Source organism: Dipodomys merriami, unplaced genomic scaffold (assembly GCF_024711535.1).
Source record: "Dipodomys merriami isolate MVZ:Mamm:240054 unplaced genomic scaffold, mDipMer1.0.p SCAF_34, whole genome shotgun sequence".
In the NCBI taxonomy this organism is placed as follows: Eukaryota; Metazoa; Chordata; class Mammalia; order Rodentia; family Heteromyidae; genus Dipodomys; species Dipodomys merriami.
This window is the reverse complement of record NW_027204937.1, coordinates 13027015-13054572: the sequence shown is the minus strand read 5'-3', so window position 1 is coordinate 13054572 and position 27558 is coordinate 13027015. Positions and strand designations below refer to the sequence as shown.

At 42.8% G+C, this 27558-nt stretch overlaps 1 protein-coding gene across 4 annotated transcripts in view; it reads right to left on the bottom strand.

Moving 5' to 3' along the window:
* LOC138803403 (dual specificity testis-specific protein kinase 2) overlaps positions 1-27558 on the bottom strand; it is a 117589-nt gene that overhangs the window by 67435 nt on the left and 22596 nt on the right. For all 4 annotated transcript variants that reach the window (XM_069987360.1, XM_069987362.1, XM_069987363.1 and 1 more), the window contains exon 2: positions 23242-23548. In XM_069987360.1, the coding sequence (XP_069843461.1) occupies positions 23242-23463 (222 nt within the window). In that variant the 5' untranslated portion in view covers positions 23464-23548. The remainder of the gene's footprint in view (positions 1-23241; positions 23549-27558) is intronic.

Here is a 27558-nt window from a genome sequence, read left to right as displayed (position 1 = left end):
ACTCTGGGCCTGGACGCTGTCCCTCAGCTCTTCAGCTCAAGGCTAGTGCTCTACCACTTGAGCCACAGCGCCACTTCTGGCTTTTTTCTTTTTGCTTATGTGGTGCTGAGGAATTGAACCCAGGGCCTCATGCATGCAAGGCAAGCGCTCTACCACTGAGCCACCTTCCCAGCCCCAATTATGTCATTTTTAAGCCTAAATAATAATAATAATAATAATAATAAGCTGGGCGCTGGTGGCTCACGCCTGTAATCCTAGCTACTCAGGCTGAGATCTGAGGATTGAGGTTCAAAGCCAGCCCAAGCAGGAAAGTCCGGGAGACTCATCTCCAATTTATCACCAGAAAACTGGAAGTGGCATTGTGGCTCAAGTACTAGCCTTGAGCTGAAGAACTCAGGGTCAGCACCCAGGCCCAGATTTCAAACCCCATGACCAAAAAAAAAAAAAAAATAGAGGCAGTATTTTTAGACTAGTTCCTTATGGTCAATACTGATGAGTCAGGATACAGTAAATAGTCACTTCCATAGAATTTTAAGTGTGTACAAAAAAGAATTATGCATAAGTCTTATATAACACTTACTGAACCATAAAAATATCTTTATAAAGCCAGGCACTGATGGCTCATGCCTATACTATTAGAACCTCCTGAGATCCTCAGCTCTCAGGAGGCTGAGATCTAAGAATTGCAGTTAGAAGACAGCCCTGGCAGAAAAGTCCATGCGACTCTTTTTTATGTTTGTTTTGTTGTCTTTTTTGGTCAGTTGTGGGGCTAGAACTCTAGACCTGGGAGCTGTCCCTCAGGCTCTTCAGTTCAAGCCACAGTGCGACTTACCCACTTTTTCTTTCTTTCTGTCAGTCATGGCGCCTGAACTCTGGGCCTGAGCGCTGTCACTCTACCACTTGAGCCACAGTGCCACTTCTAGCCTTTTCTGTTTATGTGATGCTGAGGAATCAAACCCAGGGCTTCATGCATGGGAAGCAAGCACTCTACCATTGAGCCACCTTCTCAGCCTCTCTATCTCCAATATACTCTTATCTCCAATATACTACTCAGAAAAAGTGGGAAGTTGGGCTCCGAAGAGGCTCAGTGGTAGAGCGCTTGCCTTGCATGCATGAGGCCCTGGGTTCGATTCCTCAGTACCACATAAGCAAAAAAGAAAAAAGCCGGAAGTGGCGCTGTGGCTCAAATGGTAGAGCATTAGCCTTGAGCTGAAGAGCTGAGGGACAGCATGCAGGCCCAGAGTTCAGACCCCACCACCGGACCCAAAAAAAGAAAAAAGAAAGAAAGAAAGAAAGGAAAGAAGGAAGGAAGGAAGGAAGGAAGGAAGGAAGGAAGGGAGAGACAAAGTGGGTACGTCACACTGTGGCTCAAGTGGTAAAGCACTAGCCTTGAGCACGAAGAGGCTCAGGGAAGTGCCCAAGCCCTGAGTTCAAGCTATCAAAAAAAAAAAAAAAAAAAAGGACTTGCTATGCAAAAATATCATCACTCTATAGATTTTATGAATATTATTTCAACATGTTATTCTTTCCTTCCTTCCTTCCTTCCTTCCTTCCTTCCTTCCTTCCTTCCTTCCTTCCTTCCTTTCTCTTTCTTTTCTTTCTTTCTTTCATCAGTCATGGGGCTTGAATTCAGGGCCTGCTCACTGTTGCTGAACTTCTTTGTGGGCAAGACTAGCACTCTACAACTTTGAGGCACAGTACTACTTCCAGTTTTGAGTGGTTAATTGGAGATAAGAGTCTCACAGGAACTTTTCTGCCAGGGCTGGCTTCGAACCATGAACCTCAGATCTCAGCCTCCTAAGTAGCTAGGATTAAAAACATGAGTCATCAGCACCCAATTCTACCATCTTATTTGTTTGTTTGTTTGTTTATTTTTGTCAGTCCTGGGACTTGAACTCTGGACCTAGGAGCTGTCCCTGAGTTATTCAGCTCAAGGCAAGCACTCTATCACTTGAGCTATCGTGCCACCTCTGGTTGTTGTTTTTTTTTTTTTTGGGGGGGGGGGTCCGGTCGTGGGGCCTGAACTCTGGGCCTGGGCGCTGTCCCTCAGCTCTTCAGCTCAAGGCTAGCACTCTACCACTTGAGCCACAGCGCCACTTCCGGCTTTTTTCTTTTTACTTATGTGGTGCTGAGGAATCGAACCCAGGGCCTCAGGCATGCAAGGCAAGCACTCTACCACTGAGCCAGCTTCCCAGCCCTTCTGTTTTTTTTCTTGTGGTTAATTGGAGTCTCACAGACTTTCCTGCCTGGGCTGGCTTAGAACCTTGATCCTCAGATCTGAGCCTCCTGAATAGCAAGGATTACAGGCATAAGCCACTGGTGCTCAGCTCCACCATGTTATTCCTTTTTTTTAACCACTGAGCCACCTTCCCAGCCCATCCTTTTTTTTTTTTTTTTTTTTTTTGTCAGTCCTGGGGCCTGAACTGGGCCTGGGCACTGTCCCTCAGCTCTTTAGCTGTAGACTAGAGCTTTACCACTTGAACCTCAGCCCCACTTCTGGCTTTTTCTGCTTATGTGGTGCTGAGGAATTGAACCGAGGGCCTCATGCATGCAAGGCAAGCACTCTACCATTGAGCCACCTTCCCAGCCCCCACCATGTTATTCTTAAGTAGGAATTTCAGAAGAAAGACATAACCTATAACTCTTCAACTCTCAGAAATGTCTTTCAATGATAATAGCCCCCAGAAGTTAAAAATATCACTAATACAAGACAGACATCACAGTTGATTTTGTATTTTAAAAGGATAATGTCTCAGAGTGGCCAGACCAGAAGAGGAAAGCTGGGGAGCAAAATACTCAAGGCAACAAAATAGAAAGTGTCCTGCATTTTCCTGATGAGAACTGAGGCATCACACTGGCCTTTCCCCTCTTCTAGATCACTTAGAGAGATCTGGAACCTAATTCTCTTCTCAGTGCATCAATGAATCTGTTGTCATGCACCTCGTGATTGAGGAAAGAGAAGTGGCTTTTCTTTTCAGATCCTACATGGATCAGTTTAAAAGACACATTTATATACAAAGAACTCACTGACAGTATTTTTCCAGCTCTATTTTACAGAATAAGGTCTCACCACCTGACAGTCACTTTTTCCCTCATCATCAGAAAACTGGATTTTTAATGAAATGTCCACTTTTGAGAAAGCTTGATATTAATGTATAAAACTCAGAGATAAGCTTTCTGTATTTCTTTGCTTTTCTTCCAATTCTGTCTTCCTTTTTGGAGAAAGATTTGTATTGAGGAGCTGGGAAGGTGGCTCAGTGGTAGAGTGCTTGCCTTGCATGCATGAGGCCCTGGGTTCAATTCCTCAGCACCACATAAGCAGAAAAAGCCAGAAGTGGTGCTGTGGCTCCAGAGGTAGAGTGCTAGCCTTGAGCTGAAGAGCTGAGGACAGCGCCCAGACCCAGAGTTCAGGCCCCACGACAAAAAAAAAAAAAAAAAAAAAAAAAAGATTTGTATTGAGGCTGGTCTCGAAACTCTTGGAATTTAAATGATTATCTCATGAGTGAAGTAATGCACCAAACTTGACCCTGCAGTTCAAATAGATTATGATGTTGAACATATTCATAACTAATTTTGCCTTTGTTTTGTGGTACAAAGGTTTGAATTCTAAGCTACATGCTTGTTAGACACTTTAACACTTATGTCACACCTCCAGCCCTCATTTTGTCCTTTTTTTTTTTTTTTTGTCGGCCGTGGGGCTTGCACTCTGGGCCTGGGCGCTGTCCCTCAGCTCTTCAGCTCAAGGCGAGCACTCTACCACTTGAGCTACAGCGCCACTTCCGGTTTTCTGGTGGTTTATTGGAGATAGGAGTCTCACGGTCTCTCCTGCCCAGGCTGGCTTTGAACCGCAATCCTCAGATCTCAGCCTCCTGAGTAGCTAGGATTACAGGCGTGAGCCACCAGCGCCCGGCTTCCTCATTTTGTCCTTATATGCATAAGTATTCTTTCTCTGCTTTCCTACCGTCCCACTGCTAAATTCTTACCTTTTAAGACCACACCCAAGTTTCCATAGTTCTCTAAAGCCTTTCTTTACTGACTCTAGGAACTATTTGTGGTTTCTTTCTTTTAAAAAAGTGTAATATGGGCACTGGGTATGTGGCTCAGTGGTAGAGTGCTTGCCCAGCATGCATGAAGCCCTGGGTTCAACTCCTTAGCACCACATACACAGAAAAAGCCAAAAGTGAAAAAAAAAATAAAAAATAAAAAGCCAGAAGTGGTGCTGTGGCTCAAGTGGTAGAGTGCTAGCCTTGAGCAAAAGAAGCTCAGGGACAATGCCCAGACCCTGAGTTCAAGCCCCAGGACTAACTCCCCCTCCTAAAAAAAAAAAAAAAAAAAAGTGCCAACATTTTCTGCAAATTTTTCTCTAGTATCCCCAAGTCATTTACCACTGTGCCAATTCTGAAGACATACCATCAAAAAAAAAGCTATGGGGCTGTGAATGTGGCTTAGTGATAAAGTGCTTGCCTGGCATGCATGAAGCCGTAGGTTCAATTCCTCAGTGCACATGAACAGAAAAAGCCAGAAGTAGCATTGTGGCTCAAGTGGTAGAGTGTTAGCCTTGAGCACAGAGAGGCTCACAGACAGTACCCAGGCCCTGAGTTCAAGCTCCAGGACTGCAAAAAAAAAGAAAGAAAGAAAGAAAGAAAGAAAGAAAAAAAGAAAAAGAAAAACTATGGACAGGGTGCCAATGGCTCATGCCTGTAATTGTAGCTACTCAGGAGGCTGAGATCTGAGGATCCCGGTTCAAAGCCAGCCAGGCAGGAAAATCAGTGAGACTCTTATCTCCAATTAACCTACAGAAAGCTGGCAGTGGCACTGTGCCTCAACTGGTAGAACAAGGGCCTTGAGCTGAAGAGCTCAGGAAGAGTGCCCAGATGCTAAGTTCAAGCCCATGACCCACAGGAAAAAAAAAAAAAAAAAGCCATGGATTGGGCATAGTGAGATATGACTGTTACCTCAGCTACTCAGGAGGGATGGGGAGGGCAAGAGGCTCACAAGTTAAAGACCAGCTCAGGCAAAGTTAGTGAGTTTTAACTTAAAAACAAAGCATAAGTGGGACACCGGTGGCTCACATCTATAATCCTAGCTACTCAGGAGGCTGAGATCTGAGAATTGCCATTCAAAGCCAGCTGGGCAGGAAAGTCAATGAGACTCTTATCTCCAAGAAACCACCAGAAAAGCAGAAGTGGGGCTGTGGCTCAAGTGGTAGAGTGCTTGCCTTGAGCTGAAGAGCTCAGGGACAGCACCTAGGCCAGGAGTTCAAGCCCCATGACCAAAAATAAATAAATAAAATAAAAGCACAAAAGGCAAGGGGAGTGTCAGAAGGGGCAACGAAAAGTGGAGAATACAGACTAGAGGAGTGCTTAAGTGACAGAGCTCTTGCTGAGTGTGTCAGAATGTTAGAGGACCTGGGTTCAATCCCTACATTTTTGCTTTTGTTTCTTGTGTCCTGGGGCTTGAACTCAGGGACTGGGCACTGTCCCTGATGCTCAGTGGTAGAGTGCTAACCTTGAGCCAAAAAACTCAGGGAAAGGCCCAGGCCCTGAGTTCAAGCCCCACACCCAACAACAACAACAATAACAACAACAACAAAATAGAAAAAGAGAGAAAAAAGAAAGAAAGGAAAACATAGTTTTTCAATTTATATTCTAATTAAATAAGTAACAAATGCATACCTTTTCTTTGTAACACATTAAAACAATATAAATAAAGCTGAAGTCCCTTTGACTACCAGATACCTTAACCCCAATCTACTGTGGTCATTCCTAGTAGTTATTTCCATGAAGTATGAGGAGTACCCTTTTAGGATTTTTGAAAAATGCAAAAACATGGACTAAGGACAGAGTTTCAATGGCAAAGTACCTGTCTAGAAAGTGCAAGACCCAGGGCTGGGAAGGGGGCTCAGTGGTAGAGTGCTTGCCTTGCATGAATGAGGCCCTGGGTTCAATTCCTCAGCACCACATAAGCAGAAAAAGCCGTAAGTGGAGCTATGACTCTAGTGGTAGAGTGCTAGCCTTGAGCTGAAGAGCCAAGGGACAGTGCCCAGGCCCAGAGTTCAGGCCCACAACTAATAAAAAAGAAAGAAAGTGCAAGACCCTGAGTTCAAGCCCTTAGTAGTGTCAATAAAAATAAATAAATATATATAGCAATATTAATATCAAGAGAAATACTTCAAGTGATAGTTTCCAACAGAGTAGTCATAATAACTCACTTGGGAGATGCTTTAAGATTTTCAGGTCAGGGCTTGGAAGGTAGAGTGCTTGCCTCCCATGCATGAGGCCCTGGGTTCCTAAGCACAACGTAAGTAGAAAAAAGCCAGAAGTGGTGCTGTGGCTCAAGTGGTATAATGCTAGCCTCGAGCTGAAGAGCTGAGGGGCAGTGCCCAAGCCCAGAGTTCAGGCCTCACGACCAACAAAAAAAAAAAATTTTTTTTCAGGTGAAATGTTTTGGTTATGACATTGATTGGGGCAAGACCACTCCTGGCCAGAGATGCTAGACTTCCTGCAAGGTACAGGACAGACCTCACAGGCAAGCATTGTTCCACATGTTAAATGAAATTCAAATGTCTTACCAGACATTTACACAAATGAATAACATTCATAATGATCTCAGATGGATGCTAATTCTACTTTTACATAAAAACAAATTCATTTTCCATAAACACAACTACTTTATAAATTGAGAAAAAGTTGTTTTTCTGGTTTGGTTCAGGCCATTATTTGAGATGGCCCACATTTCAGAAAATCAAACCAATAATGATAATGCTGCTTCTGATCAATAAATCCCAATACAACATACATACCTGCATCAGAATCCATTTATAACTTTATACTTAGGATCATTTATTTAGTCTTTATTTCAAAGTATCAACTATAAATAAAAAGTATATTTTTCTTTTGTCTGCCAACTAAGTTTTCAATATACCTACTTTCTCCCTCTTTCCCTCCCTGTTCTCTGTCCTCTCTCCCTCTCTCCTCCTCCCCACCTTCTCTCTCTTCTTCTTGTAGTCCACCCCCCACCCCCACCCCAGCCACCCTCCAGCCATCTCACTAGTACTGGGGCTTAAACTCAGGGCCTTGTGTCCTCATTAGCTTTTTTGCTCAAGGCTGGTGCTACCATTTGAGCCACATTTCCAATTCCCACGTTTTGCTGGTTAAGAAAAGAGTCTTAAGGGCTGGGAAGGTGGCTCAATTGTAGAGCACTTGCCTTGCATGCATGAGGCCCTGGGTTGATTCCTCAGTACCACATAAGCAAAAAGAAAAAAGCCGGAAGTGGCGCTGTGACTCAAGTGGTAGAGTGCTAGCCTTGAGCTGAAGAGCTGAGGGACAGTGCCCAGGCCCAGAGTTCAGGCCCCACGACCCGACCCTTCCCCCCCACCCCCCAAAAAAAAAGAGTCTTGAGCTGGGCGCCGGTGGCTCACACCTGTAATCCTGGCTACACAGGGAGCTGAGATCTGAGGATCGCAGTTCAAAGCCAACCCAGGAAGACTCTCATCTCCAATAAACCACTAGTAAACCGGAAGTGGCGCTGTGGCTCAAGCAGTAGAGCACTCCCCTTGAGCTGAAGAGCACAGGGACAGCGCCCAAGCCCAGAGTTCAAGCCCCATGACTGACACACACACACGCACGCACGCACGCACGCACGCACAGGGAGTCTTGGGGATTTTTCTGCCTGGGTTGGTTTCAACCTTGACCCTTTAAATCTCGACCTCCTGAATAACTAGGATAACAGGCATAGGCCACCAGCACCCAACATGTTTCTCTTTCTCCAATCACAAATAAATTTAGCCTGTTGCTATACTTTTCTTCTAATACCCACTACTATCTCTGCTCTTTAGTTTTTATTCCAGCATAAAATGGACTCTGATTTTCTCTTGTTCTTGGCTGATAGGCCACCCCTTCAGCCCCTGATCAAGTCTTTTTCCATTTTTAAAATTTTATCATCTTTGAGTAGCTGTACAAAGGAGTTTCCATTTAACAAAACAGTTTATAAATACATCTTGATCAATGTCATCTCTTTCAACTTCTTCACTCATCCCTTCCCTACCCCTCTTCCTTCACTTTATTTTGTAGGATATACAGTGGATTTTTTTTTTCTTTTTTTGTCGGTTGTGGGGCTTGAACTCTGGGCTTAGGCACTGTCCCTCAGCTCTTCTCAATCTACAGCACCACTTCCGGTTTTTCTAGAGGTTTATTGGAAATAGGAGTCTCACCGTCTTTCCTGCCCGGGCTGGCTTTGAGCGATCCTTAGATCTCAGCCTCCTAAGTAGCTAGGATTACAGGATTGAGCCACCGGCGCCAGGCTATGGTGGATTTTTGATTGCATTTTATCCCTCTTCTCTTCTTCATTTGTCTATTCCTTTCCCCTGACCCTCCCAACTCCTTTCCTATACCTGTTTTTTGGTGTTTCATTTTGCTGAACTTTGATTTGGCTTTTCTAAGGAATTATATTATTTGAGGTCTCACTTGAATCTACTATATTTCAGTTAATACATTTGTATAGACTTGCATACCACCCAACATATTTACTTGTAATATATAACCTAAATCTAGCTTCCACATATAAGAGAAAACATGAATCCTTTATCTCTCTGGGGCTGACTTACTTTATTTAACATAATTATTTCTACGTTTTCCATTCTGGTCAACATTAAGATCAGCATTTGGTCATTTAAGATTGTGGTTGTTTTTTATTAATGTATTTATTTATTTACTTTATTTTTTATTTTTTATTTATTTATTTATTTATGCACTTATTTGTAGGGCTTTGCACTATTATTCAGCTTTTATACTCAAGGTTGGCACTCTACCACTTGAGTCATACCTCAAGATCAGCTTCTTTTTTTTTTTTTTTTTTTTTTGGCGGTTGTAGGGCTTGAACTCTAGGCCTGGGTGCTGTCCCTCAGTTCTTCAGCTCAAGGCGAGCGCTCTACCACTTGAGCTACAGCACCACTTACGGTTTTCTGGTGGTTTATTGGAGATAGGAGTCTCACGGTCTCTCCTGCCCGGGCTGGCTTTGAACCGCTATCCTCAGATCTCAGCCTCCTGAGTAGCTAGGATTACAGGCGTGAGCCACTGGCACCCCGGCTCAAGCTCAGCTTCTGACTGTTAATTGGATATAGAATCTTGTGAACTTTCTTACCCAGGATGGCTTAGAACCTTGGTCCATTGATCTCAGCCTCCTGAGTAACTAAGACTGCAGCTTTCAGCCGCCAGTATATCATGCTCACTTAAAAAAAAAAAAACAAAACCATAAGCAACCTGACTTATGTAACTGTAACTCTAAAAAATATTTTTTTTTAAATCAAGAGCAGAGCCATGGGCCGATGGCTCACACCTGTAATCCTAGCTACTCAGGAGGCTGAGATCTGAGGGTCACAGTTCAAAGTCAGCCCAGGAAGAAAAGGCCGTGAGAGTCTTATCTCCAATGAACCACTCAGAAAAATGGAAGTAGTGCTGTGGCTCAAGTGGTAGAATACTAGCCTTAAGCAAAAAAGCTAAGCAAAAATGAGGCCCTGAATACAAGCCTCAGTACTGGCAAGCACACACTTATGTTCAAAATAATTCTGTGCAGCAGGTATTACTAGTATCTCCACCTTATGGCTATAGAAACGGAGGCACGGAGATTATTAAATAACTTCCTCAAAATGATACATCCAGTAAATAGCAGAGCTAGAATTTCAACCGGGACAATGTACAAAATATTAGCCTGATAGGGTTAAGTGCTACTGAGTTAAGGAAAAGAACACTATGTGAACACTACATAATGATTCAGTTGCGAATAATTGTCACGATCATGTATGTATTGTAAAATTTTTCCTTGCAATACATAAAACAAAAAACTGACAATATAAGGCAAATTTGACAAACCAATAACCTTCATGAGCTATTTTAATATAACTCTTAGAATATGCCTCCTCCTCCTCCTCTTCTTCCTTCTCCTTCCTCTCCTCCATTTTTTTTGCCAATCCTGGGGCTTGAACTCAGGGCCTTGGTACTTACTGTCCCAGAACTTTATTTTGCTCAAGTCTAGCACTCTACCACTTCAGCCACAGTGCCACTTCCAGTGTTTTCTGTTTATGTGGTACTGAGGAATCAAACCTAGGGCTTCATGCATGCTAGGCAAGCACTCTACCACTAAGCCACATTCCCAGTCCTGAATATGATTTCAGAGAAGGATTTATCTTATTTATTTCTCTACGCTTAACACCAAGTTCAATATCCTATACCTAGTATCAACCAAACAATTACACTTTTTTTTTGTCCGTCATGGGACTTGAACTCAGGGCCTGGGTGCTGTCCCTGAGCTTTTTCCTTTAAGTCTAGTACTCTACCACTTTGAGCCACAGCTCCAGTTCCTATTTTAAGAATGTCTCAAATTGCACCTTGACTCACACCTGTAATCCTAGCTACTCAGGAGGCTGAGATCTGAAGACTGAGATTCAAGGCCAGCCTGGGCAGGAAAGTCCGTGAGACTCTTATCTCCAATAAACCACTCAGAAAACCAGAAGTGGCTCTGTGGCTCCAGTGTTAAAGCACTAGCCGTGAACTGAAGTGCTGAGGGACAGCACTCAAGCCTAGAGTTGAAGCCCCATGACCAAAAAAAAAAAAAAAAAAGTAAATAAAAACATTGAAAATCTACCTCGTTCTATCTAGAATGGCAATCATCAAGGAAATTACAGCAAGTGTTATACCACTTGTTATAGGTACATTCTTGAAGGAATGAAATTTTGGCAAACAACAGTGAAACACACACACCTATGTTTATAGAGGCTATCACTATTCACAATTGGCAAGTTATGGGGCTGGGAAGGTGGCTCAGTGGTCTAGAGCGCTTGCCTTGCATGCATTAGGCCCTGGGTTCGATTCCCTAGCACCACATAAGCAAAAAGAAAAAAAAGCCGGAAGTGGCGCTGTGTCAAGTGGTAGAGCGTTAGCCTTGAGCTAAAGAGCTGAGGGAAGCGCCCAGGCCCAGAGTTCAAGCCCCATGACCGGACCCAAAAAAAAAAAAAATTGGCAAGTTATAGAATCAGCCTAGATATCTGTCAGTGGACTAAAAAAATGTGATGCATATATACACAATTGAATGTTATACAAGTATAAAAATGATATTATTTGCAGGAAAATAGGTAGAACCACGTATCATCATTTTAGGTGATATAAGCCAGACACAGAAAGACAAGTATCACATGTTTTTTTTGAAATGCCAAATCTAGATTAAAACAAAACATAATAATAAAAAAAAAAGTAAAAATGGGACTACTTGGTAAGAAGGGGACCAGTGGGAGAATGGTCAGGAGAAGGTAATAAGGGTGAATGTGAACAAAGCAGTACATATATATGTACATATATATATGTAATAAAATATCATAAAGAGCTAGGCAGCAGTGGCTCACACCTGTAATTATAGATACATGGTTCAGTGCCTGCCTGGGCAGGAAATTTCATCAGTGAGACTCTTATTTCCAACTGACCACCAAAAAAGCGGTGGCACAAGTAATAGAGTTATAAGCCTTGAGCAAAAATGCTCAAGGATAGGCCCAGGCCCTGAGTTAAAGCCCCAGGACCAGCATCACACACATACAAATCATTATGAAAGCCAGGCACTGGCAGCTCATAGCTATAATATTAACTATTCAGGAAGCTGAAACCTCAAAAGTTCACAATTTGAAGCCAGCCAGCCTAGTCAAAAAGTCTGTAATACTATATCTCTAATTAACCAGCAAAATGCTAGACACTAAAAAGGTGTGGCTCTAGTGGTAGAGCACCTGCTATGAGCAATAGAGCCAAGCAAGAGCATAAGGCACTGAGTTCAAGCCCCAGCAAGCATTATATACATATATATGAATGACACATTGTATTGTACAATTCATATATGCAAATCAAAAAGTAAAATACATACATATTTTCATATCCCAAAAATAGTATAGATAAAAATTAACAAAGTGGTCTATTTTCTTCTTGTATGCTGAATCTAAATTAAATGAAAATTTTCAGTTGGGTTATTGAGAACCCCTATTAAGAAAATCATATACATATCCTAGTTCTTACAAATGAGGGAGATCATGCTTAGAGCATAGGACTATATATAATGAAGCATATCAACATGAACTCCAATTTATGGAAACAAGAGTTTCTTATTATACCCTGTATGTAGTTCATTCTTTTTTCTCTATTGCTCTGTTTTCTTCGTTTCTCTTTGTACCTCATGTTTTGCATATTAGATAATGCAATATGAGGAAGGGAAATGGAATCACAGAAACAGCAGGACATTGGATGAACAACAGCAACATTGATACTCACAACACTATATTGGATATGAACATTACAACTTGGGGAGGGGTAAAGTGGGAAATAATGAGGGATGTAGTAACATTCCCATCCCTGAGAAGGTGGCTCAGTGATAGAGTGCTTGCCTTGGATGCATGAGGCCCTGGGTTCGATTCCTCAGCATCACATAAGTAGGAAAAGCTGGAAGTGGCACTGTGGCTCAAGTGGTAGAGTGCTAGCCTTGAACCGAAGAGCTGAAGGTCAGCACCCAAGCCCACAGTTCAGTTACTTATGTAACTCTGCCCCAGCTCATCACCTTTTCAATAAAAATAAAGAAAATTTTCAGTTGTTAATTAGATAAGGAATTCCAGTAATAGCTGTAGCATTTACTTATTGTGATATATCTAGAAAGATAACCAACTATCTTTGAAATTTAGTTTCCTCATTCAGGATTGTTACAGATATTAAACAAGATAATGTATATAAGTTCTTAACACAGTACCTAGCACAAAGAAAACACTCCATAGATCTTAGTTGTCTACATAATAGAATAACTACTCCTAGCTTGTGTATATTATATATAGACATTCGAAACATTCATATTTTCTCAACAACTCCAAAAGATAAGTACTTTCATTTTCCATTTTGTGAATTAAGATACAGACAGAGAAGTGACTTGACCAATGTTAGAAAATTATACATAAGCCAAGCGCCTGTGGCTCACGCCTCTAATCCTAGCTACTCAGGAGGCTGAGATCTGAGGATCGAAGTTCAAAGCCAGCCGGGGCAGGAGAGTCTTATGACTCTTTTTTTTTTTTTTTTAATTTTATTTTATTTGTGAACATACTGTACAGAGGAGTTACAATTACATGGGCAGGATAATGCATACATTTCTTACCAAGCATTGCAGCCTCCTCCTTTGTTTACCCTTCACATCCCTTCCCAGCCTCCCCCCTCCCCCCCAATCCCAATCCTTCTCCTTACCCCACCTCCCCCCACCTCACCCCCCCCCCCCCCCCGCACCGACGTTGTAAAGCTCGTTTTGGACATGACAACTTTACTTCTCATTGTTGCAACAGGTCCACCTGTATCCTTAAACAACTGGTTTTTCCCCATCTCCTCCACAAGTTATACTGACATCAAATATAGTGAAAGCAGGGGTTATACTGTGGGGGAGGGACATACAAAGCAACAAAGAGATAATCTTATAAATGCGTTAGAAACACATGCATGAAAGAAAAAAACATTAAAATACACATCTAAGGGTTCATTTTCCTGACATCACATTATCTGACCTTTTCCGCTTGACTCATACATATACTAGATATTACAAATAAGGGAAACCATGGGACCTATGTTTCTTTGGGCCTGGCTTACTTCACTTAATATAATTTTTTCCAAGTTTTTCCATTTCCTAACAAATGGGGCAATGTCATTCTTTCTGATGGAGGCATAGAATTCCATTGTGTATATATACCACATTTTCTTGATCCATTCATCTACTGAGGGGCATCTGGGTTGGTTCCATATCTTAGCTATGGTAAATAATGCTGCAATAAACATAGTTGTGCTGGTTTCTTAGTGTGGTCTTGTTTGTAAACATTTGGGTAAATGCCCAAAAGTGGGATTGCTGGGTCATAGGGGAGTTCTATGTGAAGTCTTTTGAGGAACCTCCATACTGCTTTCCAAAGTGGTTGAACAAGTTTACATTCCCACCAACAATGAAGTAAGGTTCCTTTCTGTCCACATCCCCTCCAGCATCTGTTGTTGTTAGAGTTCTTGATTTTTGCCGTTCTAACTGGAGTGAGGTGATATCTCAATGTTGTTTTGATATGCATTTCTTTTATGGCTAGGGATGTTGAACATTTCTTCATGTGTCTATTGGCCATCCTTCTTTCTTCTTCAGAGAAGTTTCTCTTTAAGTCTTTCGCCCACTTATTTATTGGGCAGTTGTTTCTTTGAGGATTTGTTGTTGGGGGGTTTAATTTTTTGAGTTCCAAGTATATTTTAGATATGAGACCCTTGTCCGTTGTATGGCTAGTAAAGATCTTCTCCCAATCTGTGGGCTTTCTATTGATCTTGCTAGCTATGTCATTTGCCCTGCAGAAGCTCTGCAACTTTATGCAATCCCATTTGTCCAACCTTTCTTTTATTTGTTGTGTTTCCGGGTCTCTATTCAGAAAATTTCGGCCTGAGCCAAGGAGACCTAGGGTTTCTCCTATTCCATCCTGTAGTATTATGACTCTTATCTCCAATAAACCACTAGAAAACAGGAAGTGGTGCTGTGCCTCAAGTTGTAGAGCCCTTGCCTTGACCTTGACCTGAAGAGCACAGGGACTGTGCTCAAGCCCAGAGTTCAAGCCCCAGGACCAATAAAAAAAAAAATACACATTTATTTATGCATATGTAATTTTCCCTCATGCAACAAGTATTTAGTGAGTGTTCTCTATGTGGCAGTCTGTACTAAGTAATGAAGATACAGAGATGAAAAACTAAGAGGGTTCATTGGCATGTGCCTATTTCAGGCTACTTGGAATTTTATTTAGCTGGTTACTTATGTAGAGCCAGACTTCAGAACTAAATAACAAACATTATAAACTAAACAAGTAGTATAACTAAGGTCTGTTTGTTTGTAAGGATGACCAGAGGCTGCTAAATTCCAAAACTTAATTATTTTAAAGGATTAAAATAAGCCACATGAATCCATGCTCTTCAACATATAGTCATCTATCAGTCTTCCTTTTGCAAAGTTACCTACATAATTGATATCTCCCACAACAGAAGTTAAATACTTGCTTTCATTGTCACTGATATGTTTTATTTAACCAAACTTTTAAGATGTGATAAATTTCTTTATAACCAAAAATAAAAATTAATAATCACCTAGGTGTGCACTGTAGTTATTAAATCATTGTGGACAAATTTTTTCTGTTAAGTGTCAGACAGTAAATAGTGCCTTATAGCCCAGCACTGGTGGCTCATACCTGTAATACTAGCTACTCAAGAGACTGAGATCTGAGGATTGCAGTTCAAAGCCAGCCCAGGCAGGAAAAGCTGTGAAACTCTTATCTCCAATAAACCACCAGAAAACCAGAAGTGGCCCTGTAATTCAAGTGGTAGAGCGCTAGTCTTGAGCTGAAGAGCTGAGGGACAGCACCCAGGCCCAGAGTTCAAACCCCACGACCAACAACAAAACAAAACAAAATAAAAAAACAGTGCTTTATGGTCTAATGTAACATTTCAACCTTGCCATGATGGCACAAAAGCAACCATCAAAAATAATTAACAGCTTGGCACTAGTGGCTCATGCCTGTAATTCCTAGCTACTCAGGAGGCTGAGATCTGAGGATTGTGGTTCAAAGCCAGCCCAAGCAGAAAAGTCCCCATGAGACTCTTTATCTTCAATTAACCACTCAAAAACCAGAAGTGGACCTGTGGCTCAAGTGGTAGAGTGCTACTCTTATACTAAAGAGCTCAGGGACAGCACCAAAGCCCTGAGTTCAAGCCCCACAACTGACAGAAAAAAAATTGATTAATTAACAGCCAGGAGTTAATCCTAACTACTCAGGAGGTCTGAGGATCACAGCTCAAAGCCAGCCCAGGCAGAAAGGTCCATGAAACCCTTATCACCAAAAAGCCAAAGTAGACCTGTAGCTCATATGGAAGAGTGTTAGTCTTGAGAGAAAAAGTTAAGAGACAAAATTCAAAAAAGCGGGGCTGGGAAGGTGGCTCAGTGGTAGAGCGCTTGCCTTGCATGCATGAGGCCCTGGGTTCGATCCTCAGCACCACATAAGCAAAAAAAAGCCAGAAGTGGCGTTATGGCTCAAGTGGTAGAGTGCTAGCCTTGAGCTGAAGAGCTGAGGGACAGTGCCCAGGCCCAGAGTTCAGGCCCCACGACCGGACCCCCCCAAAAAAAATTTTTTTTCAAAAAAAGCTAAGGGACAGTGCCCAGACTCAGTTCAATCCCCAGTACTGGCACAAAAAAATAAAAGATCTAAAAATAATTCAATACTAAATATGTTGTTAAGACTCCAGACTCGAGTCAATATTAACTACCCTATGGGCTGAAAAGGTGGCTCAGTAGTAGAGTGCTTGCCTTGTATGCATGAGGCCCTGGGTTCGATTCCTCAGCACCACATAAGCAAAAAGAAAAAAGCCGGAAGTGGCGCTGTGGCTCAAGTGGTAGAGCCCTAGCCTTGAGCTGAAGAGCTGAGGGACAGCGCCCAGGCCCAGAGTTCAGGCCCCACAACTGGACCAAAAAAAAAAAATATATATATATATATTAACCACCCTCGCTTTGCTGTCTACCACCTCAGCCAATGATACTGGAACATCTGAGTTAGCTGCCCACATAGCTAGCTGAAAAGATGTTTTAGGACATGACTGTTTATTATGCACTGACACTTTGTGGTCCATCTATTACCAACATCCCCTCAAGTGGTTATCTGCTCAAGATTCAGGCACAGAAGACAAGAAGCCAGGAGACACAAGAATTCTAAGCAGCATGCTAAAAATAATTGATATTTTTATAATTCAGTGCCTGCTGTTTTTTGCTAATATTTTTTTGCTAATTTTTTTTCCGTCTTCCTCCCACCCCTCTGTTTTTGCGCCAGCCCTGGGGCTGGAACTCAGGGCCTAAAAGCATTGTCCCTGTACTTCTTTTGCTCAAGGCTAACATTCTATCACTTCATCCACTTTTTTTGGCAGTTAATTAGAGATAAGAGTCTCATTGGACTCTTTCCCAGCTCTCTCTTTCCCACCTCTCTTTCCCAGCTCTCTTCTCTTTTCTGGCTCTTTTCTAGCTCTTTCTCAGCTTTTTCCCACCTCTTTCCCAGGCCTTTCCCAGCCGCGTGGAGGGCCAATGTGGCCTGGTGCCAGCCAGAACGATGAATAAACTTACCCCTTACCTGAATACCACGTGTGTGGTGCTGTTCTTACTCGGCTACCTCTTTTTAAAAACCTAACATAGGGCTGGGAAGGTGGCTCAGTGGTAGAGTGCTTGCCTTGCACGCATGAGGCCCTGGGTTCAATTCCTCAGCACCACATAAGCAAAAAGAAAATAAGCCAGAAGTGGTACTGTGGCTCAAGTGGTAGAGTGCTAGCCTTGAGCTGAAGATCTGAGGAACAGCACCCAGGCCCAGAGTTCAGCCCCCACTACCGACCAAAAAAAAAAAAAACCTAACATAAATGGTGCCGTGACTCAGATAAAAGGCTTAAAGTCAGAATAGGTGGGATCCTCTCCAGTTTTTTTCCTCTTTTTTCTTTTTTTGTTTGGTTTTCCCTTTTAGCTCTGAGGAATAACCACAGTTCTGACAGCCTTTTGTGAACCGGTCTGCCTGCTGTGGACACAGCGCATCGATACCATTGCTGGCCTTCACATCCACGTCCGCACCACTTCTCTACTCTGGTGAGTGAAACTACTCTCTACAGTTCTCTGTTGCTCAGTCTCTGTCCAGACGTGGCGCCACGCCAGAGAGCTCCTACGGCCTTTAGCTGAAAGGCCGGTCACCTCTGAAACTGAGGACGCTTGGTTTTGGGGGCTTGACCATTTCTCTCTAGAGGGCTCTGGGGGAAGTTGGGACGCCGCTTCTGCCTGGTCAGCTCTCCTTCACTCACCAGACTGACTCTCCTACACATTTAATGGGGTGCTGCGAGTCAGCCTCAGCCTCCTTTGAAATGCTTCCTGCGCTCCCTGGAAAGCCAGAGCACCTCATTTTTATGCCATTCTCAGATGTAGACAGTTTTTGCCACTGCAATGGTAAGTGGTCAGAAGTCTGTTTACTTTCAGGTTCTCTTTGCTCTCTCTCTGCCAGTCATGTTCAACTTTCCCTATCTCTCCCTTTCTCTTTTCTACATTTTGGCTTGTGTCCTGAAGATTTTGATGCAGGCTGGGTCCCAGGGACCCCCCTCTAGGTTCCCTCTCAAAGGCTAGCCAATGTAGGCTTGATTTATTTGTTCAGGGTTTCTTTGCATTCTTTCAGAAATTCGCCATCTTGGCCACATGGTGGGTTAAGCGTTTGGCCCCATCTGACCCTTAACCTTCCACCAAGCTTACCACTCCATCCATCTATTCTAAGGTGCCTTGCTAACAAATTGCTCTTTTCACAGGCCCTGGTAACTGAGAGCCAACCATCTGATGTGCTTTGTCATTGCAGAATAGTTGTTGGTCAATTCTTGATAAGGACCAGGTAAGCTCTATTCTATTTGATCTCCTTGTTGCTTTAATTGGAAATAATAAAGGGCTTTTGTGGCAAAGATTGCAGTTCAAAGCCAGCCCGGGCTGAAAAATCCCTAAGACTCCATCTCCCAACTAACCTGCAAAGAGCCAGGATGGAAGCATAGTTCAAGACTCTCATCTGGAACCAGCAAACACTGCAAGTGGTATTATAACTCAAAGTGGTTCAGTGCTGGCCTTGAGCAGAAGTGCTCAGGGACAGTGGCCAGGCCTTGAGTTCAATCCTCCTTGAATACCAACTGGGACAAGCCATCCCAGCAACAAGCACCTAGACTCAGCCAGTCTAGGGAACAAGGGACCATGGAGAGGAGTAAGAGGAGATGATGTCACATCAGCAACTTTGTGCCTGCCCTTTCAAAATTAACCAGAGCCGGGAGGTCAATAGAAGTAAGAAGCCTGCCCATCTAGTGTCCATACCTGTCTATCTACTAACTGGACAAGAACTTATATTCTTGCGTTTGTTACCTGACTTCTCTTCTACCTAGTCGCCAGATGTCAGAAGTAGCTAGGGACATTCCTACCAACATTTTCAGCCCCAAGTCCTTCTTCTTGCCATTTATTTGCTCTCTAGTATTTTTTTTTCCAGCCCCTCAATGCCTCATGAGACTTCTCCAGACTTCATCTAAGGACTCACACCACCAAGGGACAGCTGCTGCTCACTGCCTTCTCTGAGAGAGGATGAAATTCCAGCCTTTTAACCCTAATGTCAACGCCCCTGGTCGGCAGGAAGTAGCCAGAGAGAATCCTCACCCTATTTCATGATTTTTTTTGGGGGGGGTCCGGTCGTGGGGCCTGAACTCTGGGCCTGGGCGCTGTCCCTCAGCTCTTCAGCTCAAGGCTAGCACTCTACCACTTGAGCCACAGCGCCACTTCCAGCTTTTTTCTTTTTTCTTATGTGGTGCTGAGGAATCGAACCCAGGGCCTCAGGCATGCAAGGCAAGCACTCTACCACTAAGCCACCTTCCCAGCCCTTATTTCATGATCATTAAAAGGCTGGAATGTAAGGTCTGCTCCTGGATGGCTTGCAGACTCTACCCTCCTCACAGCAAAGTCTCCACCCAGTACCTACATTACTTAGGCAACTGGCACACTTGGAAGAGGTCACATCTGCATCCGCTGAGGTCACTTCTGAATTTGATGTGGCCATACCTTTCTTCACCCATACCCTAGATAAGGCCTAGCCCAGGACCAGATGCTCTTTTTCCCAGCTCTCTTAGCTCTTTTTTCCCAGCTCTCTCTCTTTCCCAGCTCTTTTCCAGGTCTCTCAGGCCTTTCTCCACCTCGTGGAGAGCCAACATGGCCTGGTCCCAGCAGGTCTACTGAATAAACCTACCCCTTACCTGAAAAAAGTCTCACTGGAGCTGGGCACCAGTGGCTTGCCTGTAATACTAGCTACTCAGGAGGCTGAGACCTGAGGATCGTGGTTCAAAGCCAGCCTGGGCAGGAAAGTCCTGAGACTCTTATCTCCAATAAACCACTAGAAAACCGGAAGTGACACTGTGTCTCAAGCAACACTGTGGCTCAAGTGGTAGAGTGCTCACCTTGAGCTGAAAAGCGCAGGGACAGCATTCAAGCCCAGAGTTCAAGTCCCAGGGCTGGCAAAAAAAAAAAGTCTCATAGATTTTCTTGCTTAGGCTGGCTTTGAATCATGATCCCCAGATGTCAGCCTCCTGACTAACTAGGATTACAGGCATTTGCCACTGGGCACCCAGCTTCCTCCCTCTTTTTGTTAAAAAAAATAGTTGTGGGCTGGGAAGGTGGCTCAGTGGTAGAGCGCTTGCCTTGCATGCTCAAGGCCCTGGGTTCGATTCCTCAGCACCACATAAGCAAAAAGAAAAAAGCCGGAAGTGGCGCTGTGGCTCAAGTGGTAGAGCGCTAGCCTTGAGCTGAAGAGCTGAGGGACAGCGCCCAGGCCCAGAGTTCAGGCCCCACGACCGGACCCAAAAAAAAAAAAAAAAATAGTTGTACAAAACAGTTATTATTCAACAAACCAGTTTATGAATATAATGCATCTTGATCAATGTCTCCCCTTTCATCATTCTTCCAATCCTTCTCAAATCTACCTTCCTCTCAATTTTTATCTATTCCCTTCCCAGCTTCCCTCCCAACCTTTCCATTACCAATTTCCTGGTATTCATTTTGTTGGATTATGAGTTTTTTTAAAGGAGTTACATCATTTGAATTCTCTCCTGAAAATATCCTATTTCAGTTAATACATTTGCGTATATTTGCCATGCAATCTCCATGTGCTTATTTTTACATTTATAAATTAGTTCTACCTTCCACATATGAAAGAAAACATTTGTCCTTTGTCTCTCTGAGCCTGACTTATTTCACTTAACCTAATTTTTTCCAGGTCCATCCATTTCTTTGCAAGTGATATATCATTCTTCTTAATAGATGAGTAAAATTCAATTGTATAAAATTGCATATAGCCAGGGCTGGGAAGGTGGCTCAGTGGTAGAGTGCTTGCTTTGCATGCATGAGGCCCTAGGTTCAATTCCTCAGCACCACATAAGCAGGAAAAAAAAAAAAGCCGGAAGTGGCGCTGTGGCTCAAGTGGTAGAGTGCTAGCCTTGAGCTGAAGAGTTGAGAGACAGCACCTAGCCCCAGAGTTCAGGCCCACGACTAGACCCCCCCCCCCAAAAAAAAAATTCATATAGCCAGGCATCGGTGGCTCACACCTATAATCCTAGCTACTCAGAAGGCTGAGATCTGAGGATCACGATTCAAAGCTAGCCCAGGCAGTAAAGTCTGTGGGACTCTTATCTCCAATTAACTACCAGAAAACCAGAAGTGGCACTGTGGCTCAAGTGGTAGGGTACTCGCCTTGAGCTGAAGAGCTGAAGGCCAGCACCCAGGCCCAGAGTTCAAGTCCCACGACTGACAAAAATCAAATAAAATAAAGTTCCATATATACCACATTCTCTTGACCCATTCTTTTTTTTTTTTGGGGGGGGGGAGGGTTCAGTTTTGAACTCTGGGCCTGGGCACTGTGCTGGTCCTGAGGCTTGAACTAATGACCTGGATGCCGTTCTGAGCTTTCTTGCTCAAGGCAAATGCTCTATCACTTGAGCCACAACTCCACTACTGGCTTTTTGCTGGTTAATTGGAAATAAGAGTTCCATAAACTTTCCTGCCCCAGCTGGCTTTGAGTCATGTCCTCAGATCTCACCCTCCTAAGTACTAGGATTATAGGCATGAGCAGTGCACTCCTGCCTGGTTTGTATCTGCTTTTTGAATAGAGTTAATTGGTTTTGTTTTGTTTTGTTTTGTTTTGTTTCTTGGTTAGTAGTCGGACTTGAACTCTGGGCTGGGCACTGTTCCTGAGCTCTTCAGCTCAAAACCAGTGCTCTACCACTTGAACTACAGCACCACTTCTGGTTTTCTGGTGGTTAATTGGAGATAAGAGTCTCATGGACTTTCCTGCCCAGGCCGGCTTGGAACCTTGATCCTCAGATTCCAGCCTCCCGAGTAGCTAGGATTACAGGCGTGAGACACCGTGCCTGGTGAGTTAATTGTTTCCATAACCTATTATAGCATGGCTGGTATATATTTACTTCTCTATGTATTTCATTTGTAACATAGTTACAAATAGAAATATTTTAGATCTTTCTTCATAATCTTGTCAAGAAATAGAGAACACAAAATACAACTATGCAATGTTTCTTTCAGGTTTCTATTCATAAATAAAAAATAAGAGTTGGGAAGGTGGCTCAGTGGTAGAGCATTTGCCTTGCATGCATGAGGCCCTGGGTTCCATTCCTCAGTACTACATAAGCAGAAAAAAAAAAATCCTGAAAGTGGCACTGTGGCTCAAGTGGTAAGTGCTAGCCTTTAGCTGAAGAGCTGAGGAACAGCAACCAGGCCCAGAGTTTAGGCCCCATGACCGGACCCAAAAAAATTTTAAATAAATAATGAATTAATGCCTCACAAATAATACTTTAAAAAAAATTAGGGCTAGGAAGTTGGCTCAGTGGTAGAGTGCTTGCCTCGCATGCATGAAGCCCTGGGTTCGATTCCTCAGTACCACATAAGCAGAAAAAGCCAGAAGTGGTGCTGGGGTTCAAGTGGTAGAGTGCTAGCCTTGAGCTGAAGAGCTGAGGGACAGCACCCAGGTCCATGGTTCAGCCCCTATGACTGACAAAAAAAAAAAAAAATTAGTGCTGGGTGTGGTAGAACACACCCATAATCCTAGTACTCTGGGAAGTAGAAGCAGAAGGTTTATGACTCTCAAGTCAGCCTGGGCTACTTAGTGGAAACCAGAACTCAAAACAAACAAACAAACAAAAATAAATGGGTGTAGTTTGGACTAGGGGCATAGCTCAAATGGGAAAGTGCTTGCCTATTAAGTGCATGACTCAAATGATAGAGGGAGTGAAATGTATTGTAAACATGTAAAAATATAACAATATAACACCCTCTATACAACTAATGTTAGCTAATAAAAAATAGCAGTTATTATTACATATGGACAGACACCCACAAACATACATGTATCATATATGTGTGAGTAGGAGGATGAAAGAGACGCCTATATTCTTTGAATTTTTGAATACCATGTATCATTTCTAAAATGAAAACAAAATATCTTACAAATCAATAAATATATTGGAACAGAACGTAAAATCCACAGCAGCCCAAGGAAGCAAAAACCTATATCCTACACAAATTCAACTATCAACTCTACAGTGAATCTGATAGCAAGACAATGAAAGAAGCTGAGGGATGACTCACCTTGAACACTTCAGAGAAGAAGCCAGACCCAATTTTTTCACAGGTGAAGTCATCCAAACGTGTCAGTCTGGAAAAGGCACTTATGAGAGCTCGATATGAAGATGGCCAAACTCTTCCTGCCTGGGTCATGTTCCCTTCTCCACCACCACCTCCTTCAAATTCTTCCAAACGCTCTACACGTGGGGGAAATCCTGCAATTGAATTCCGTTTGCTCCGATCCATAATATCAATAATCACTTCTTCTTTTAAGAAGGAAGTCCGATCATAGTAAGTTTTTGTTGAACTTTATTTCTCTTCCAGTTTGACACTAAATGAAACAAAAAAATTATTAAAACATTCATGAGTTTATATGTTTGGGGGAAGGTAAGGGGAGGCACAGAAATGGAGGGACCAAGGGTGAACAAATACAGTAATAGTACTCACTGGGCACTATGTTGACCTATGGGTGGGATAGGAGGGAAAAACTGGGAGAGGAAAGGGTGACATAGCCCAAAAGGAAATGAATTCTTTGTCTGACTTATGTAACTGTAACCTCTCTGTACATCACCTTTATAATAATAAAAACTGTTAAAAATTAATAAGTACATGTAAATCAATGAACTTGCAAACTTGCTCCTGATTTTCAGACCTAAAAAACTTTGTCTTTACTTTCAAAAACAGCACTGATATACTTAAAACATATATATAGTATATATACATACATATGATACAACTATCAACTATAGTTGATATACATATCATATGTATATATGTATATACGCCATTTATGAACCATTTATGTAGGAAACACAGTATAAGAACATGGGTACAGGCTACTTCGCAGCCCCTTAATTTGACATTTTAAGACCACAGTGACTTATATTGTCATACCAGCTCTCAAGAAGTAGAGATAAGAAATGTCATTGAGGGACTGGGAAGGTGGCTCAGTGGTAGAGTACTTGCCTTGCATGCATGAGGCCCTGGGTTCGATTCCTCAGCACCACATAAGCAGAAAAAGCCGGAAGGGGGGCTGAGGCTCAAGTGGTAGAGTGCTAGCCTTGAGCTGAAGAGCTGAGGGACAGCGCCCAGGCCCAGAGTTCAGGCCCCACAACCAACAACAACAAAAGAAATGTCATTGAAGCCAGCCAGGTCAAAATTTTGGCAACTCTATCTCAATCTATAAGCAAATTGTGATGGTCAGCATCTGTCATCCCACTTATCCAAGAGAGGTAACAAACAAACAGCTGGGCGCCTGTAATCCTAGCTGCTCAGGAGGCTGAGATCTGAGGATTGTGGTTCAAAGCCAGCCCAGGCAGGAAAGTCCATGAGACTTCTTATCTCCAATAAAACACTAGAAAACTGAAGTGGCACTGTGGCTCAAGCAGTAGAGCTCTCACCTTGAGTTGAAGAGAGCAGGGACAGCGCCCATGCCCAAAGTTCAAGCCCCACGACCAACAACAACAACAACAACAACAACAAATTCAAGTACTTCTATGAAGCCATTACCAGATCCTAAAATATGAAACATTAGCATATAAGACAAGACTTTTAATTTTTTTTTAAATTTTTTTCGGTCCAGTCGTGGGCCTGAACTCTGGGCCTGGGCGCTGTCCCTCAGCTCTTCAGCTCAAAGCTAGCGCTCTACCACTTGAGCCACAGTGCCACTTCCAGTTTTTTTCTTTTTGCTTATGTGGTGCTGAGGAATCAAACCCAGGGCCTCATGCATGCAAGGCAAGCGCTCTACCACTGAGCCACCTTCCCAGCCCCAAGACTTTTAAATTTTATATCAAGTAGAGATTATCAAGGAAAGTCCTTTTTTTTTCTTCTTTTTTTTGTTGGTTGTGGGGCTTGAACTCTGGGCCTGGGTGCTGTCCCTCAGCTCTTCAGCTCAAGATTAGTGCTCTACCACTTGAGCCACAGGGCCACTTCTGGTTTTTTCTGCTTATGTGGTGCTGAGGAATAGAACCCAGGGCCTCATGCAAGCAAGGTAAGCACTGAGCCACCTTCCCAACCCCAAGTCATTCATTTTATGTTTGAGAAAACACAAGACTGAGACAGTGAAAACTTTCTGAGTAAATGCTTTATTCTATTTAGTAATAAAATTAGACTTGGAACTAAGGGAGTACACTTCTTAAAATCATGTCTGTTGATCATCTGCTTTAAAATTACCTGAGAAGCTTGTTTAAAAACAGGTCTGTCTCTCATGCTTGACCTACTAAATCAGAATCTCTTTTGAGATGAGGCCTGGAAATTTAACTAAGCTCCACAGTGATTCTTAAGTACTGTCTGAGCTCATGGTACTCTACAGCAGAAGAGCAGAAGATTGCTTTTTTGTTTTTGGTTTTTGTTTTTGTCAGTCGGTCCTGGGGCTCGAACTCTGGCCTGGGCGCTGTCCCTCAGCATTTCAAGGCTAGCATTCTACCACTTGAGCCACAGTGCCACTTCCTAATTGCTTATTTTTTAAGCATAGGAATTTTATTAACATTTTTTCATTTTACCCTCAATACATAGGTCCAAGGTAGACATTCTCTCCATTTTACAGAAAAGGCAGAAGATCAGGAAGGTAAGTACCTGTTTAAGTATTCACAGGTGGTAAAGCCTGAATGAAAAGTAAGCTCCATCTGGCACCAAAGCTCAAGATCTTTCCATTTCGTTATTACTTGTTCAGTGTCATGCCACTTTTAAGGAGTTAAGCAAGTCATTGGGGTAGAAAAGAGGCTAGAGACTTAAATGAAGAGGAAAGCCACACTGATTGTAACTGGGAGAAAAACTGGGAGAAAAACAAGGAGAAACTAGCAAAAAAATAAGCCATACTAAATTGAAACTCAATATATAGGAAATAGTTTTCTCTGATTTTCCAGGTTTGTCATCTACAGGTTTTTCATTGCTTTTCTTTGTTTGAGATACATATACACACATATATGCATACATACATACTTTTTTGCTCAAGGCTAGCACTATACTATTTGAGCCACAGCTCCATTTCCAGCTTTTGGGTGATTAATTAGACATGAGCAGCTCATGGACTTTCCTGCCTGGCTTCAAACCACAATCCTCAGATCTCAGCCTTCTGTGTAGCTAGGATTGTGTGAGCCCCTGGTGCCCAGCACCTTCTTGACAGGGCCTTGATATGTAGACCAACCGTTGACTCTCCTGCCTCTACCTAGTAAGTGCTGGGATTACAGACATCTATCATCACACCCTACTATATTTCTTTGTGTGTGTGTGTGTGTCCACTGTGGGGCTTGAACTCTGGGCCTGGGAGCTATCCCACAGCTCCTCAGCTGAAGGTGAGCACTTTACCACTTGAGCCACAGCACCACTTCTGGTTTTCTGTGGTTAATTGGAGGTAAGAGTCTCATGGCTTTTCCTGCCCGGGCTGGCTTTGAACTGTGATCCTCAGATCTTAGCCTCCTGAGTAGCTAAGATTACAGGAGTGAGCCACCAGTGCCTGGCATCCTGGTCATTTTTAAGAGAGTCTTACTTCCTTTCTAGGTGTACACTTGAATTACAATCTGCCTATTTTAGGCTTCTTGTCATAACTGGAATGACAGGTACACACCCACCTTCCTTCTGTTGAGATAGAATCTTATTCTTTCAGTCCAATTTGAATTGAAATTGTAATCCTTCCTATCTCAGATTTGCTCATAGTTTAAGATGACAAGAACATGGCACTACACCCAGCTAAAGGTTGAGAAGGGATCTTACAAACTTTTCTGCCTGAGCTGGCCTCAAACCTTCCATTTTCAGCCTCCTCAGTATCTAGAATTATGGGTGTGAGCCACCAACATCAGGTTTTTCTTTTTCTTTCTTTTCATAATTAATACTTGTTGACTCTGGCTACTATTTATTATAATCTTTCCTATATTTAGGATTTTTTTAAAATCAGTGGTAGGGCTTGAATTCAGGACCTGGGAGGTATCCCTGAGCTTTTGTGCTCAAGGCTAACACTCTACCCACTTTGAGCCACAGCTCCACTTCTACTTTTTTTCTACTTTCTACTGTCTGGGCAGGCTTTGAACCGAGATCCTCAGATTTCAGCCTCCAGTGTGTCTAGGATTACAGGTATGAGCCACTAGCACCCAGCTCCTATATTGAATTTGTTTGTGAGTTTGTTATAGTACTGAGATTGAACTCAGTGACTCATACTTACCAATTGAGCAATATCTGCACCTCTTAATTTTACTTATTTATTTATTCATTCATTCATTCCTTTGTGCTGGTTCTGGTTCTTGAACTCAGGGCCTGGGCACTGTCACTGAGATTTTTGTTTTTTGGGTTTTTTTTTTGCTCAAGGCTAGTACTCTATCACTGGACTACAGCTCTACTTTCTGCTTT